Source organism: Mesitornis unicolor, unplaced genomic scaffold (assembly GCF_000695765.1).
Source record: "Mesitornis unicolor isolate BGI_N332 unplaced genomic scaffold, ASM69576v1 scaffold30557, whole genome shotgun sequence".
Lineage (NCBI taxonomy): Eukaryota > Metazoa > Chordata > Aves > Mesitornithiformes > Mesitornithidae > Mesitornis > Mesitornis unicolor.
Genome location: NW_010196413.1, coordinates 402 through 18,204, shown reverse-complemented (window position 1 = coordinate 18,204; position 17,803 = coordinate 402). Strand labels below are relative to the sequence as shown.

Here is a 17,803-nt window from a genome sequence, read left to right as displayed (position 1 = left end):
CAATCTGGCTTGGCTTTGCCCTCCCACAAATGCGCTTTCCTGCTGCGATGTCCCACTGCTCCCCACACCAGTGTCAGTTGGTGCAGAACATTACCTCCACCTCACAGCACCTCAAAGGTATTTTATTTCACTGGGCTTAAGTCAATACAGCATTTTATGTCCTTAACTGCAACCACAGTGTTCAGAATTTACTCTGTGGGGCCAGTCAGGTGACACTTAGGGCTAAAAAAATACTCAGTTCAAGAAGCTACTAGATGAAAAGCCAACTGCATGACCCCTCTCCTGTCATATCCTAACCTAGAGATATCTAGGGTTTGACACCCATATCCCACCTCTGCTGAGGGCTCCTTACCTCCCTCGCATTTTGGAGACCTCCTGCTATTCTTTAGGTCCACCCCAAGCATTCACACCCAGCACCACAGGCCGCTCTTGGTGCTCAGCAAACCCCACAGTGCTGCATCCTCTGCAGTCTCCCCCAGGGCTAAAACCTCTGCCATGCAACTTATGAGCTGCAACATCTAAACCACTGCTACCAAATTATCATCTCCCTTCTGATAGCAGCACATCAGCAGCTCGTTTCTCTTCAGACCATATTTACCACAGTTCCAGCTCTCAGCCCTCGTAGAGCAATAAAAGCTTTCCCATAAAACTCACTCTCATAAATTTAATCTGTTTTATTCCAAATATCACATAAATTAAATACAATTCCCATGAATATTGCAAATATACATGAAATGAACATTGCCATTTTAAAAAAAAAGTTTTGGCTTTGCTTATGCAACAAGAAGTGCCAAATGTGGTTAGAACATGACCTTCTCCTGTATTTACTAGATACAAAAAGGTGCAGATTAATAATTTATATTTATACATATGTACACACTCCATTTCATAACTAGCTTTAAAACAGTAAAAAATGGTTTCAAGTTTATCTACATTAAACATACTCGTTTAAATCTGGTCAGAAGCCCCAGATAAGAGTTGATACAATCATTTCACGACTGCAAAATTAAGGCGCTACCAAAATACCAGTTCCACTAGTGTAAAATGTAATAGGAATAGAGAGTGTACACCTTTCTATTTATCAATTTAAAAGTGGACTGGAGAACGAGGAAAAAAGGAGCAGTAAGAAACATGACAAGATCTACAGGTTAGAAGTACAAAGAGATCTCGATGACTATCAAATGAACATATTAAAATACAGTAGATAAAAGGCCTCAGTGGCAAACAATTAGTATGCTTCTGAAAGACAAAAAAAGGTTAAAATATATATATCATTTTGTAGTTGAAGCTTTACAGGTGAACAACAGGTGTAGAGGTAGAGGGATTTTTTTTTTTTTGGGGCCTCTTTATGATGTATAAAGAAGGGCCACATTCACCACAGTGAAAAGACTCATCATATATCCCAGCATCCTTGCTTGGGCAGCAAGCAAGAAAAGTGTAATGAGCTAGAAAGGCAACGAATCCTGTCTATCTCTTCCAGGAGCTCAGCTCCACGCTTCCACATGTACCTTGGCGACAAGTTACACCTAAAGCATAGATCGGCCGCGACATGGACATCTCCTCCAGAGAGAAATGAGATAGCTAGCTTTTCCCATGAGGTACTACTGGATGCTGCAGAGATCATACGGCAGAGAGAATTTGGTAACAATGACGTCGGTACTTTCCCTCAGAAAGCAAGTACCACAGGGCAGTGGTGATTTTTTTAATTTTTTTTTTTTTTAATTAAAGCTTTGCTATTTGATCAGCATTCAATGTTTTGGAAGAAGTGTCAGCTTTGGGCTGCTAATATGATTATTTGCATCCATAGACAGACAATTCCTACGTTGTTATCATTTATCCAAAACATCAGTCACTGAAATATTCACAAACCGCTTTAAACCTTGACTAAAAAAAAATCCCTCTACAGTTCAGCTTTCTCTTCAATAACTATCATTCCATCAATTATGCAGGCCTTCATGAACACAGCAATGTCTCTTTCCATGTAAAATATATGTCTTTACATGTTACAGAACTGCAATAAACAACCTCTCTTGCTCTGTAGGGTTTCCTCTCAGAAGTACCTCAAAAGTAGATATCTTGAAAAAAAAAATTACTTTTGCAAACAGGAATATTCACATTAATAACTGAGGCAAAGCCAAGACGACACTAACTAGCACCTTGGTATTATTTTTTTTTTCCTTAAATGCACTCCTATATGTAAAATTAAGCACATGTAAGATCAGGGACCAACAATATACAAATACCATCAGCAGTCCCTGGCAGCTAAGCTAGTAATACTCAAAACTAGGCCAGACACACAAAGGAGCGAGATGAGAGAGTCCAGAAGAAACACACAGCATGGAAAGGGATGGGGAGAACAGGAAGCTGAACAGAAAGGATTGCGAGATCAAATACAGTCCATCTTCGGGTCTGAGAATTAGTTTGCAAAACCACCCTGTGGTGACAGCGGGCTGAAGACCTACCGACTTCTGACATTTCCTCCCCCAGATACAGAACAATTCCTTTATACTTCAGTGACTTCATCACCTTCAAATCTTGGAGGAAATGCATTCAGCTCAAATTCTGAGTATTTTGGTGATGGTAGCAGAACTTGCAGAAGGCTACTGTAGAGGTTATGACATCATTGGTTGTAAGTTATGCACTTCACAATTCAGAGAATATACTTACAAACTATTTAAATAGAAAAGGCGTGTTCAAGGTAGAGGCAGTTACAGTACATTCAGGGTATGTTACAGAAACCATTTGTGGTAGCCATTTGCTGAAAGGAAAAAAAACTCTATTTTTGTTTCCCAGACCACACAGGTTATGACTACAATACCCAAAGAGAGCAGGAAATATATCTTAATCGCTGCATTTCAATGCAGTCTTCTTCCAGAACTCATGTGCAAATTGAAAAAAAAAAGTTTAAATACATCTTCATTGACAAATAAGAACAAAAGAACTAAAAAAGAAACCAGGCACTTTGACCATTTAGGTAAACAGCCATTTCTTCTTACCAGACTTCTGCACATGAACAAGTCTTTACATTGGTCTTGCTATGCTTGCAGCACATGGAGATTCAAGTCAGCTTTTTTTTTTTTTCCTGTTGGTAATATCAGTCCTACTTATAGGAAACTACGCCAATTGATTTGGTAACACTGTTAGTTATTTCATTGGCAGTTAAGCAAATGTTGATCATTTGACTGACAAGCGATCAATTGAATAGCTATTAAACTTAGGTATTAACAAAACAACACATAAAAAAAATAACCAGAGACAAATGAAGGTTAACACCTGACTTAAGCTTGCATTGAGACTTGCCTTTACAGGTTCGGTTTGTGCCTCCTTTCATGGTGTTACTGTGGACTGATATCCATCACTTATAGCAACTGGTACTAAACTACAATACTTTTGGTTTGAAACACGTTCAGTAGAGATCACTCCAAGGTAATGGGAGGTTGGCACGACACTGCAGGCAAGGGGGAGATGGAAACCTCCCCGCGTTTCATCCTCGCTGGTCCCATGTGCAGAACAGACGTTCGGAGCAGACTGCAGCATTGCCTCCCTCGCACTTGGAGTAAAACCATTATTTCACAGCAGAGTTTATCATACTTAAGTGAGCTGGATGGATTTGAATTTAGCGATAAGAACAGCTAGGATTACTTTGATTTTTCCTTTCAAATAAACCAAAGTACACCTTTCCAAACACTTTTTTTTTTTTACATACTCAATCCGTTACCACACAAATCACAACACAAGGGATTACTTAAGGCTACTAAATAGTGTACTTATTCAGTAGCTATTATTCTTTCAGATTAACATCCTCAGATGCCTTGACCACAAACGGCTTAATTTTTTTTTCCCCTCACAGAATGCTATTTACTGAAAAAGAGCGCGATGTGGGTGTATGACAGACTGCCTACCGATTCACTAACAGACGTGTACTGTTGGTTATAGTCTTCATGCATACTTCTGCCCGGCAGTGTAACTCCTCTTCTGTTCGCTACCTTCAAGAAAGTCCAGGAAACACCTCTTCGATCCGCTGTCCAGTTTCCTCTTCCTACCAAGTGGAAATCCAAATCACATGCAGACCAATGGCACTACTCTAGTACTTAACTCTTGTACAGCCTAGAAACATCAACTCTATCGCAGTACTCTGAAGCAGTTATCCACATCTATCAGCTACACTAACTGTAGCACAGCTTTGTAGAGGCTCAGATTTCACCAGGACAACAGGAGAGAGTGCAAGGTTTGGTGAATACCCAGGATAACCGATGCAATCGATGGATGCTGGACAGTCAGAAAGGGCTGTTCCTTTTTGAAGTAATCTTTAAAAAAAAACAAAAAACAACCCCTCCCCTTTTGCCCTACCCCAAAACAACCTGTCATGAGATGTTTTCAATGCCCACTCACAACTGAAGTCCATGTTATCTGGGCCTTTTGCGAGTCACAAATATCAATACGCGTCTGATGGCAATAAGACGATCTTTAAGGGAGGTCATAGCCAAGATAGCCAGCTGAGCTCTGTTTTCCAGAGGCAACACTGCCAAAAGCCACCAGTACCAGGCAGGACCACTGGGGTTGCTCTGCAAAAGGATGGAAAGACATGTAATCATGTATTCACTACCTTCCTTCCCACCTTCTACTTCTATTTGCTAAGACAGTCACCAAAAAAAAAAAAAACAGTTAAAGCAGCAATTAAACACACTTAATTTCAGGTGCTCTCCTTACCTCCATACACAATTAAGACTGATCTCTTCAGGTATTAACTTACATTGACATATTGTTTTTCACTGACTGTTTTCCATGCTTCATGCTAATAGACCAAAACTGGGTAATTAAGAGCTTAGAAAGTACAAAACCATAGCAAAAACCTGACAGAAAATAGTCTTGTGTAAGAATTCTGTATAGAGCAAAGATGCATAAGTAGGAAAGTTTCATTACCTGTGGCTCTGGTTCTTTTCCTGGCATGGACCCAAAATGATTGAGAATTTGCACTTTCATATTGTCTTTAAGAGAAGTAAACCAGGCAACGGCTTGATCATAAACTGAATCGTGAAGGCGGACAAGTTCTTCATATTCCGGTCCTTCAACCTTATTGTTAAAAGAAGGGAGATGGAACAAAACAGGTTTGATATCGTGGAGTTCATACGCTTCCCCTGAAGTAAGCGAAGCAAAATAATGCAGTGACTACAGCTGTTCCAGTGTCCTTATCTAAGGCAAATCATACCCAAGTCTCAGATTTCAAACCTGTGATGCTGGAGTCTTTTTACCCTCCCCTAGGTATTCTGAAGTGACTTTTCTCGGAGCAGCTACTGCCTTGTTAATATCCATTCCTAAATGCTGGCACAACAGAAGAAGCTGGCCTCTAATCCCAGGACATCATATTAATCATCAAAAACCCACAGCCTCAAGTGCCTGTCACAGGAGGGCCTCTGACCATGGGCGTATCATCTCCCAAAACAAAAGAAACACCACTGCCACCAAGCACAGGGACAAGGGGGCTACAGCATTTAGAGGTCAGCATTATTTTACAGAAACATTAACGCTGTGGTAGGACAGCCAAGGAGGATGAGGAGGAGAAGGGCAGACACCTGAGCAGGCAGGAAGCAGGGAAAGTAGATGCTTTCCCAGTACCAGGAGTGGCCATAAAAAGAGACCCTCGCCGAGGCAAAGTGCTTTAATTGCATATTAGCCATTAGGGAAAAGCCTGACTATCAGCCATTAGGGAAAAGAAAAAAGCATAAGCAAAACCAACTACAAATTGGTGAGCTGGTGTTTTTTTACTGTTTTGTTTTGATTTTGGTTGCTGTGGGGGTTTTTTTCCCCTGTAATCTGTACAAACCAATGGTATGATTCACCTGTGCTATTCAGATGCACATCTGAGCTAGCTGCTCTGGATGCCCTTCACAGTTGAGGAAATTGCTCTACAGAGCAATTAATCTCATCTTATGGTAGGTATCTAAGACAAAGCAGATAAAACAGGCAGCTTTGGACTGAGATTTCTCATCATCAGATATAACATGAACATCAGGTGCTGAACACAGGTGTCAGCCTCTCAAGTGAGACAAGGTAAATCTCACTAATTTTGAAGGGGTGGGTCTCTGCTGGACAGCTGTGTGCCACCACCTTTCACTGGGGATTTAAACACAGCAGAGCCCTCACTCTGAGCGGTGTACCTACTCCAACCTACTCCACAGGTTAGAAAAACCCTACTAAGACTTTACAGACTTGCACTCCAACTATTCTGCCCACTGAAGAACTGTATGTCCAAACTGGACTTCATCAATTTGCATGAGATTACTACTAAAGTAAACATTAAGAGGGATCAGAGTTTTATAGACATGCTCTCATAATGATCTAGGAAGTTATCATTAAGCATGGCCAAAAAACCACCCTCTGGCCAACACCCATCACAAGCACCTCAACTTGATGCAGGTTTTTTTAAGAGGATTTGTTTTTAAAATCTACTCCCTTTCTGCATTTCTCTGCTCTCAGCCAGCTCTGATGGATGCTTGCAGAGGCATGGTTAGTTACATGGTACTAATATCTTATTTTAAGATCGGACTCCCACGTTTGTTTGAGGACCTGTTCTGTACATGAAAACTTGAGGGTCATGTGAAGTCTGTCTACTGTCTGTTGAGTGCAAGAAGAGCATAGTCAGTTCACCAGAAACGGGCATGTGCTTTTAGAAGGGTTTCAAGTCCACACCAGTTTTAAAACATTACTCTGACCTTATCTACATGTCATGAGAGACCTCAGCACCTGAGTCTCAGAAGCTACTTTAGGATCCATGAAGGGAGAGCAACACTTCAAGCAGAGGTAATTTTAAGGGCAGAAAGGAAGAAAGGGAAGGAAGAGACAAAGTTTGTTCCATGGTTTTCAAAATAGAGCTTTAGTATTTATAATGATATTGGTTTGAAAATAATGCACAGCTAGCTTGAAATGCAACAAGGAACGGCTATTTAAGTGAATCCAGCAATACATGGGTATGAATAACTTTGCACCATAGATCACCTTTTTATCTTCAAGATACTCGATGTTTGCTGTGTTATATCCATCTCGCTGGCCATGGCTTAAGACCCTAAAACGACGGACACCAACTGTATCAACAACTGAGCGCCCATCAGGAAAAAACTTTACGTCCCTGATCTCTAATATACAGCCATGATCTGCAAATCTGAAATGACAGAAGGGCATAAAAGGGGAAGTCATCAACAAGTGTTTAAACACATCAGGACAAATACTGGGCCTAATTCACTACTTTTTATTTGAAAGAGGATCCTGCTGTGGTGACAACACATTTCTGCTTATTCACATAAGCCACACAACCCCCACCCTTTCTGCCTTCCCTCAGAGGTCCAGCACAGCAGCATTTTCAGAGTGTAAATATTTGGAGGGGCCAGGAGGGAAAGGTTTGGGAAAGGACAGAAAACTAAATGGAATGTGTTTCATGCTGGGAGTTGCAAGCTGCTGGTGGCAAATTCACCTGGTTTCCAAAGAAAATAAGATGGGTAAAAATACCATAAGGAAGTCCAGAAACTGAGGAACAAATGCAGGGCTGGGAGGGCTATTCCCCAGCTCCCGGGTATAAGCAGAGGATTACAGGCTTTGAAGGAAAAGGCTTCTATGTAGCAAGATTTTTCTTGCACTTGTATCCTTTAAGTTAAAAAAAAAAATCTTTACAAAAGCACATTTATATCTGTTATATTTAAAGTGGGTACAGGGTTGAATCACATCCTGGAAACAAGCATGCAATAAGTTTTAACTTAACATTATCAGGCCTACCTACTATATATTTGTGCTGCAGTGAGTTCACTAAAGAGGCTGACGGCACAGTGACTCTTCTCCATGGTGTGTTCATCTGCCTGCATTTGCAGCTCTGTACCTCAGCCTACCTCTCCTGAGCAGGAGACTGCACTGGACCTAGTGCCTCATCTCAAGATACCAAATCCCTGCAGGGTCTGGTAAATGTTTCATCAGGGAAAATCCTGTTTTACAAGGCCTCAGCCATTTCTTGCACAGGAGTGATGAAGAAACAGCAACACTGCAGGGAAACGACTCCTATTCCTACTTTACCAGAAATCATGGGTCTGGGAGGTAAAAAAAAAAAAAGGCTGAATGCTGTGAACAACTGTTTTCTCCCAGCCATTGTACAGAATAAACTGAGGAAGCGCAAGAAGAGTACAGCTGCACACAACTAAGCCCTCATGCTCTACCACCTGGATCACAAGCAAGTTTATTATAACAATATTAGACTAAACACTATTTAAACAGCTAAGTAACTGGTTTTTTAAATTGAGGATTTTAGTGACAAGTTTAGAAATTAATGTGTAAGTGATGTGGGGCTTTTTTCTGTCATTCTTTGAGAAGTTACTTTTGGTTAGAAAGTGACTGTTTCAAAGAGAGACAAAGCACCTAGAGATGGGTATAAAATCTAATGATATATTAAAAGTTTCTAAATGTTTCTTCTCCCAGTTTTAACTTAAAATGGAGAAATAAAACAGAGGAAAGTAATGAACTGAACTTGTCTTGTCACCATGTTTTTCAAGGGAGGTATGAATCTCAGTCTTCCATATCCATGTTTTAGTAGATGAGGCAAAACAAGTTCCACTACTTTCTATTTCCAGTTGATTTCGTAATTTTGAATAAACAGAAGAACTTCTTTACTTGTGCAAGAAGCTACAACAGCCTGCTAGGTGTCTACAGATGAAGGCTACCTGCACTTCAGTGTTCGATTTAAGTAGAAATTACCACACTTAAACTGTTTAATTATTTCAGTAACTCAAAACAGATAGGACATAAAAATCTAACCATACTGGCTGCATTTTAAAATACCCTTATGACACTACCTAATAAATGTGGTTTTGGGATTGTAACCCTTTGACCCTCTGTATTAGATTGGACTCCAGATACATTTAGCTCTTCCAGAGGCCTTCACAGATATAAGGCAGTTATCACTGATGTCCTAGGGTAATTTTGTCCTCATTTTTACAAGTACATGCTTCCAGAAAATTGGTAGCAGGCCTGGAAGGGACTGCGGAGCATTAGCTGCTGTTGGAGCCTGAACTCCCCTGAGTGCATCACCAACAGCATGCCAATGGCACGGAGCACAGCCAGAGCCAACTAGAAGCTGTAGTGCCTCCTGTGTTTTTAACTGCTCTGAACTGGACAAGAAAAGGCTACCAGTGCCCTCCTCTCAGCTCCAGTGGTGACCACATACAAAAATGCTGTTCCTGAGGAGGCCTGTCTAACATGTTCTTAAAAAATCCCCCGCTGACCATCCACTCTACAGTCTGCATCACATCAATGTACCTTCTGAAGTCAGCAAACACCTACTGCAATTGGTAAGGTAGACCTCTCTTAAGACCACCTCAGTTTTTTTCCAAGAGCATCTTCTTATCTCCTTCACCCAAAAACCTATTATCTATAAAGGACTTGGACACCTGTAGGTTTTCATCTAACAATTAGTATTCAGTCTCCACACAGGGAACTAAACACACGCCACAAAAATCAATTAACATTAAGATCATGTAAAAAGACAATGTGACCCACTCACTGCAGATAGTTCAGACATTGCAACTCAGCAGTAAAGACAAACATGAAAATTCAGCAGCAAAACAGGCTTCTCAGCCAAGGGTATACTTTGTCTCATTGAAGTGATAACACCTATGCAGGAAAGCTATGCAAGGTTTGGATATTTTTTAATTACTTAAAAAAAAAACTGAACAGGCAGAGGAACAACCTCATCCAATCAGCCAGCTTTTGCTAAAACATACAGGCTAGAAAGCTTTCCAACCACATAGACCATTACGTGCTATTTTTGGAGCCTGTAGTAGCAGGATGAGTTGTACTCTTGCTATCCATCCAACAGGGGAGCCGTAAAAATTACAACTTTGTGTCAAAAGGAATGTTTAATATACAAAACTAAAAAGCCAGCCACTTCAGTTTTGGTTAATACAGGACTGGAAGGAACCGAAGTGGTTTGCAGAGACAAGTATACTGGGCTGTAGTAGTCCATTAGCATCACAACAGCCTCTGCAACAACAGGGCATTCCCAGCTCATCTCCTTACCCTTTTAATTCATCAGCTAAGCACATGCCAAACTGCTTGGTACCAGTTTCCATGCATCTTCTTATCATTAGACGATAACGAGGTTCAAAGACATGGAGTGGGCAAGGGATGGTAGGGAAGGCCATGGTACATACGAAGATAGGAACATCTTTATTCAAACTGCAAGACAATTGTTCAAAAAAAAAATCAAACCACATTCAGCTTTTTTCTGAGTACTGCTATATTCAGCATAAACCCTTAATAAAACACAGAGTCCAGCGGTCTCTTTAGACTCATCCTTTGCAAGTGTGTATTTGGTCAAAGCCTGTCATTTTTACAGGATAAACGTATTTCAGGACTCTTTCTGTTAGTACATCAAAGAAACAATCCCCCTAATCTACGTACATAGAGAAAAAGTCAGGAAATAATAGCCAGTTTCCCAAATGTGTGCATATCAATACTTAAAAGGAATAAGGTTTTGGTGATAACTTTTTATAGTAACATAGTACGTAAGAACTAACCACATTGAAAGCAAGGTTGTAGAGAACTTCCAAGCTCAGTAAAGCCCTGTAATTTTGAAGAAGCCCACTAATCCACTTTTTTATTCTTTTTAAGCTTAGTTGCATGATTTCTTTTTTTTTTTTAGCCAAATTGTACCATAGGTTCCAGAAGTTACAGACAACACTGAATCCTTGAACTCCTCCTGACCTGAAGTATAACCCATTTATATCTGGGCTTCTACTCCTGGAAAACCCCCACTGTTATATACTATTATACACAGAGGAAAAAAATCATATTTTTTTTTAAGAATACTGTTGTGCCTCTCTACCATCAAAGCATATTGTTTCTTGCTTATCTGCAACAAACGTGCCAAAAATACAAAACATCTGGCAGGTTCATTTGCAAGTTCACTTCTTTTGTGCATTTTCACAAGCAAATGAAGCTTCTTCAGTAATTTCGATTAAAAATACATTTTTATAAAAGCTGCTGGTAGTAAAAAGAGAGCCTACTTTGACAATTCCTTCATTTCTTCCTCATAAACTTTCTTCCTTTCAGACAATTCCTCTGGCAAGTAACGGACTATGAGTTCTTCTGTAAGGACGGTCTTCTTGTAAGTTCTGCTTGCCAGAAACTGTAAGGAAGAGTCAACTCTTAAGTCTGATACCGAGAAGTCAGGTAACAGCTCTTCCTCCCAATCCATTCCCCTTCCTAAGGCCAAACAGCATTTCAAACAGATAGTTCAGGACCGTACTATCAGGTACCAAAACCTCCACTTTAGGATACAAGGTTCACTTCAGTGCCCATCTAACTATAACCTCATGCCCATTTTTTTGGCAGAAGCTGCACTACAACCAAGAAAAGGTAGTCCCTCCTAGCTTTTGCAGAAGATACATACATTATTTTCACCTAGAGCTGCCAGATTGCTGCTCCCCAGAAAGTACTCCATGTACAATGAACATTATATCTACTGGAACAGGAGTTTTGACTGAGGAACAACCACTACTTGTTCACCGCAGGCAGAGATAGAGACTGAAGACGTGGTAGGAACAGGGCTATGGTTGGGACTCCCCAGGCATGAGCCTGATGTGACAGTGGAAGCCTCTATTTCTTTAAGCACCAGCAAACCCCACTTGTCTTTCAAGGAATGACAAAATATATTCTGGAGCAAATGAGGTCTGCGCACAGCTTGATGCTGTGGGTACTACTGTGATGTTCTGGTCTGCGAGTAGAGCACAAAAAACCCCTGAATACGTGCTTTCAGAAACACACAGCTTCGTATTTTCTTGTTAATTAGGGCAAGGACATACTTACTTCTGAGAGCTTTTCCTTGCAGAGCGGGCAATGCGGATTATGGTCAAGGCAACGCTCAAGGCATTTGAGGCAAAAGGTGTGTCCACAGGGAGTGGTAACAGGTTCATAGAACAATCTGAACATGAAAACACAGAAGAAAAAAAGCTAAGTTGCCAACATAAACAATGTAGATTCCCATACTGTGAAGTGACTAGATCCAGCCACCTCTTCCTTTCCTGCTTTTATATACATCACAGGTGACAGTTTTATCTAAAGATATAAAAGAGGTTTTCATTTTTAGTAGTGGTAAACAATGGAGAAAACCACATCTGTAAAGATTCACCAGATGCAAGGCTCAGGAAAAAGGAACAGGGTAATGATTTAGACATTCCTTGGCAGCTTTCCCTTCTGACACCATAAAACTTTGTTTTTTTCAAAAAAGCTAGAAAGACTTCGTGATCTTAATCCCAGTTCAGTGCAGCCGTACCTCATGCACAGAGAACACTCAAAGTCCGACGCATCCACCAGAGTTGTTGGTACTTCTCCTGAAGTGATGATGGTGTTTTCAGGTAAAACATCTGCATCTAAGTACAGTTAAGAAGATGATTATAGTGAATATGTAAGTATCATGGCAGTTTCAGACACTAAGTTGTTTTTCCATAAAGAACCTAATTTCTTTCTTGTCTTTTTTGATGTTTTTTTCCAAATAAACATATTCTCCTTTCATGTTTTAGACTTTCTGGCAGGAAATCTTTTGGAGAGCAGAGGATGATGTCTATGGCCAGCAAAAGCAATTTAGAGCTGAATACCCATTATTTGCTTTTCCAAAACTGGTTCAGCTTTTTTTGTTTAAAGTCTAGTTTTTAAAATACTCTGCTATTGCTTTCCCACCACCATCACCACTCCCACAACAGCCAGGCCAGATGTTTTAAAGTACATTAAGTCCAGAATTTAATTTGTTTACACACAGTCAAACTATTTCATCAGTGTTTATTATAGATTACTCAGCAGGGATAATTTTTCATACAAGTATTAAAAAAAAGCTTATGCCCTTCTAGACTAGGCTGCTGTGGAAATCCCACGTTTCAGACAGCTTAAAGTTTAAGGACTACTGGAGTTGCATTAGCTAATACTGATTTCACTAGCTCAGCACTCTGCAAACACAGAGACAAAACACTTCACTCAAAAACATGCCCACTCTAGATTTTTAGGGCTGGTACATGTCCCTGTGGTTAACATGCTTAAAGGATATGGGCTTCAAACCTCACAGCAGCAGCATCTAAGCTCAAGAGCTATCGGCTCGAGCTTCTTATGACATTTACACAGATTCTGCAACTTCTTCTATGATCTGCATCTTTGTTGCTCAGTGAGAGTTGCAACAGAGCCATAAACACTGCCTCCACGTCCTTTTTATTAACCAAATTCTTGACTGTTAAAAACAAACACTCAGCTTTTTATGTTACGTTAAACCACCAGAATGTTTTGTTAAAGGATAACTTATACTCAGCATCTGGTTTATCTCAAGCAAAGACAGGATAAGGGAGAGGGCACGGGTGTTGTGTGGCCTACAAAGAAAAACAACGTTATCTTTAACCTACATCTCACATGTTAGCATTTAGTAATAGCAAGAACCGAACTGTGTTAATTCTGCAAATAGTAACATGGCATGAGGACCCAGCACAGACCAGAAATTAATGGTTCGCGTAAAATACGGTCTCTGGCCTTCACTGCGAAGATACAGGCAGGTCACATTTCTCAATCTATTTACCCAGTCTGCAGCTCACAGACAAGTACAGAGTTTTTCCCTTCACAGTAACGTGAGCAGAAAGCGGCTGCACACTGATAATTTTCAGAGGTGGCAGACAGCCAGCAGCACTTGAAGACTTTTAATATTTCAAGGCAGAAGTCAGATTTGTCAAGGAGGTGTGGGTTGGTTTTATTTCCTTTAAGGGAAAAAAATGCACATTGGTATAGCAGCATTCTATACCAATTATTTAACCAACATTTCACTTTAAATTTAACCAATTATTTCACTACTCAGTGAAACCAATTATTTTAACCAATTATTTCACTACTCAGTGCAATATATTGCCTTCAGTATTCTTACCCTAGAGTACTAAAACCACTTTGGAGGTCTTTGTTAGAAGCTTGAAAGCATACCAATTGTAAGCACAGCTATCAAGTGACAGAAAACTGGGGGGGGCTTATTACCCTTCAAAAGCCTTCTTTGTTTGCTTGGAAAATTTCATGTAAAGTTGCATGTGACTGACTGTGATGCCAGTTAAAGATTAGTTTCCAGGTCTACTGCATCTTTCCTTCATACAGAAAGACAATTAAGTTCAGCTATGCCTTAGACCTAGAAAATGGAAACAGCACCAGCAACACAGACTAAACTGTTAGTGGATTACACATTGGAAATGGCTTATTTGAGAAAGAAAAATACAGTGTTCTTCGAATGAACTGAAACTGCTCTGGAATAAGGTAAATAGGCTGTTACACCAGAAACAGGCACACCAGACAATAAAATATTATTCCAATCCCTGTAGGGAAGATTTCGTTGACACCTATAAAAATGGGGGAGGAAGAAAGTATTTTATCATTTTTCAGTATGCGCAAAAGAAATCCCATTTCTAAGCCACAGCACTAACCTTTTTTAGGAATCTTATTGGGGACTTCCAAGCTTTGTAAATCCCTCACATCATTGGACAGCTTTCTTTTTAAGCCAACTCCAGGTAAACTGGAGAGAATAGCTCCCAAAGACTTCTTGTTGTCTTCAAAATAGAGATCCAGAACATGATGGGAAACAGGAGAATCAGTGCTTCTAAATACATCAGATTCCTGGGACGGGGTTTTTGTTAACCTGAACACAGTCTCCTAAAAAGAATTAAGAACAGTTATATACAGCATGAGACAACTTTGCTTTGTTTTTTTTTTCTATTAGTTGTATACATCAGCAACAGATCAATGTCCCCACAATGAACTTAGACAAGGAGAAAGGTCTGTATCTAGGAAGGTCACTCTCCAGTTGCATGAAATAGGGTCACTTCTCTCCCTACAGCTCTAGAAATTATGTTCCTGTCATACTAAAATCCAGAATAGAAAAAAAAGTCCACAAATATAATCAACCTCCATATGAAGGCATCACATTGATTTCTGATGAAGTTTCATTTTCTTACTCTTCTGAGGAAGCACATCCCAACAAGAAATCCGACAGCAATGGAGAAAACAGGCTTACCATGAAACTAAGTGCCTAGGTGAGTGCAGACAAGGACTATGTCACAGATCAGACAGATCCTTGTGTTACTTTTGGTATTTTTATGTTGAACGCTTTTTACTTTACCTTTGAGGACCCAGCGATAGAGCTATCTTCCGCAGCTGACTGTGTGTTTATGCTACTCAGAAATGCAGGTTTCAATCTTGTATGGGATGTTCGACTAGAGAAAGGTGCTGTTAGACTATCATGCACATTTTCAAAGGCTGGGAAAAACATCTCACACATTATCTAGTCAAAACAAAAAAAAGAAAAAAATAATAGTAATTACAACACAGATATTTATGTTTGTACAAACACAGATACACAAACTTCACAGCTTCTAGATGCCAAGAAGCTTACAACAACCAGGACATCTTGCATTCCCCAATGCCTATGGGACACCTGAACAGCAGTTCCCACCACAACCACAGACACATCCCAAAGTGCTCTTCTGGTGCCCACCTCCCTCCCCAAAGGCTTCTGCTCCCCAGGAGCACCCAGTGCTGTTGCATCCTTCTCCAACTACCAACCCCTCTCCACTCTGACCCTCAGACCCCTGCCTCTAGAAGTCTTCAGACCATGCTCTCCTACCAAAACCAGTTAAGAGAGATGGGTTTCAGCTCTCTTCATGCTCTGCATCCACCTACTCTACCCTCAAGAAGATTTCACCCCTAGCTTAAAGCTATATAGAGTGTTTCCCCTCTCACCATTCCCCAGCAAGTGCCTTTCTGAATCCTCATTTCCTTTTTCAAAAAGCTGCCTATATGGACCATCACAGAGAACCTGACAGTGGTTGGTTAGCAGTACATGTGTCCCTTATGGGAAGTTGCACACACTGCTACAGAGACTGCAGGATTTTATTCCAGGGCAGGGCAGCACACACCTCCCCTTCTCAACCCTCTGCCACTTCCCACTTAAAAGTGGTTTTCGGATGGGGACTAAAATCAGCAGCCTCAAGCCTACGAAATCTAGGTGTACTTGAATCTGGCCAACATACTGCAAGCATAATCTACAAACAGCAGTGGCCAAATCTTCAGATCTGTAGTTAAATCCACAAGTTTATTCACAAATCCCTCTGGTTGAGGTATCAACCAAACCCAGGAGGTGACTCATACAGTTAAATGCTAAGAAAGTTTATTGGAGAATCTACTGAATCAGATTATCCTTTGGCTGTTTACAGTCACCTGAAGTAACAAGAATTTTACTCAGCTGCAGGAGTCAGAGCAGCATGATGGCCAAGCAGCAGCCAGGAAATACATTTTATACCTTTTGGGCTTCCTTCTTCATTGAGCTCCATTCAGGATTTAAGGCAACACAATAGAGAAACTCCTTCAATGCTTCCTCAGTCCTTTCCAATCCAGAAAGAGCTTTTGCTTTCACATAATGGCCCTGTTCACACAAAGGAAATGCACAAATCTAGAGATCATTTCTGAAGTGGCAGCAAGACACCAGCAAACAAACTTGGAAGTTTAATGCCATTCTGCAGGTGAAGAACAAGATGTTTTTTGGGTAACAGCTTCTTTGATCCAAACGGCTGAAGGAAAGTTGGTCCCTTTTGCTGAAAGATCCCCCAGGAACCCACAGCTGCATTACCCTTGGCCAAAGCCACTGCTCCTTTCCTCAGGAGGACCTGATACAGAATGAGGAGGGGAATTCGTCTCACCAGGGACCGAGACTACCACATATCCCACAAGGCTCGATACCTAGATTCAGGACACTCTCGCTTCTCCTGGGTGTCTCACCAGGACAGAGATCGTTTTTCACCTATTTGGCTAGATAAGACCAACAACATTATGAATTTAGGGCAACTTCACCAATGCTTAACCTGAAACCTTTTATCCCATCTTGCCTCTCTCACATCCTAGAGTGACACATCCACAGCCAACAGTTATGGTAGTCAGTCTGGGGACAAGCCCTACTTTATTTGTTACTAGTAGCAAGAGAGGAATGCCTCACCTCTGAATTTCCCCGTGGATATCAATTTGCAGTTCAGATCTGACTATGGAAATTACTTCCTTAATGATGAAAAGAAACTAAGTGTGCATTTAAACATTTGACAGAAGTGTGCTCTGCAAGTCCACCTCTGATCCATGTGAATATCTCCAGGCTGTGCTGAAGGTCCAATTTCACTAGTCCAAGAGACTGGCTAGATAAGCAGATATACAGTTTTTTGTTCTTCATACTAGCCCAAAATATCTGGTATCAGTGTCTCCCTGAGCAGGTACCTCCCTCACTCTTTCAGTATAACCCTTCAAGCTGAGGCACTTTTAAGATCTTTATCTTTCTACTTACTGTCGGGAAGAAAGAGGCTTGTACCAAAAGCAGGTAACAGGCACTGTGTAGGACAGGTTAATTAACAAATGTTATTTGACCTGAACAAGAAGTCTCAGTACACGCCAATCTCTCAAGGTGAGATACACTTTTATTTTCCTGAATGCAGGAAGAAGGGAGGTACTGTGAGGCCTGATCCTGACCTTCTTATCTTGATGCTTGCACAGCTTCAGTAAAACCTTTTAAGAGAAGTCCTAACATGCGTGACATCGCTGTCAGGATCACTCTGCTGCACTGTGAAAGCTACAAGATTGTTTGGCCTTGTCCTTTGGGGCTGAAAGAGCAATTTCCTTATCTAAGCTGCAAGGGAGGACTGAATTGGGTTGTCTACAGACAAAATACCTAAAGATCCAACACGAAAACTTATACCCAGGGACTAGAGGCCCCTACACTTCA

General features: G+C 40.7%; 1 protein-coding gene across 1 annotated transcript; it reads right to left on the bottom strand.

Moving 5' to 3' along the window:
* Window positions 1-3,954: 3,954 nt before the first annotated feature.
* LOC104543786 (LON peptidase N-terminal domain and RING finger protein 2-like) lies at window positions 3,955-16,465 on the bottom strand (the record flags this gene model as incomplete). The annotated part of the gene is made up of 10 exons (XM_010188469.1): window positions 3,955-4,565; window positions 4,924-5,073; window positions 6,997-7,159; window positions 10,054-10,212; window positions 11,043-11,164; window positions 11,845-11,959; window positions 12,311-12,407; window positions 14,472-14,697; window positions 15,164-15,325; window positions 16,343-16,465. Coding segments are annotated over 10 exons (1,476 nt in total), but the record flags the coding sequence as incomplete, so codon positions are not given.
* Window positions 16,466-17,803: the final 1,338 nt, after the last annotated feature.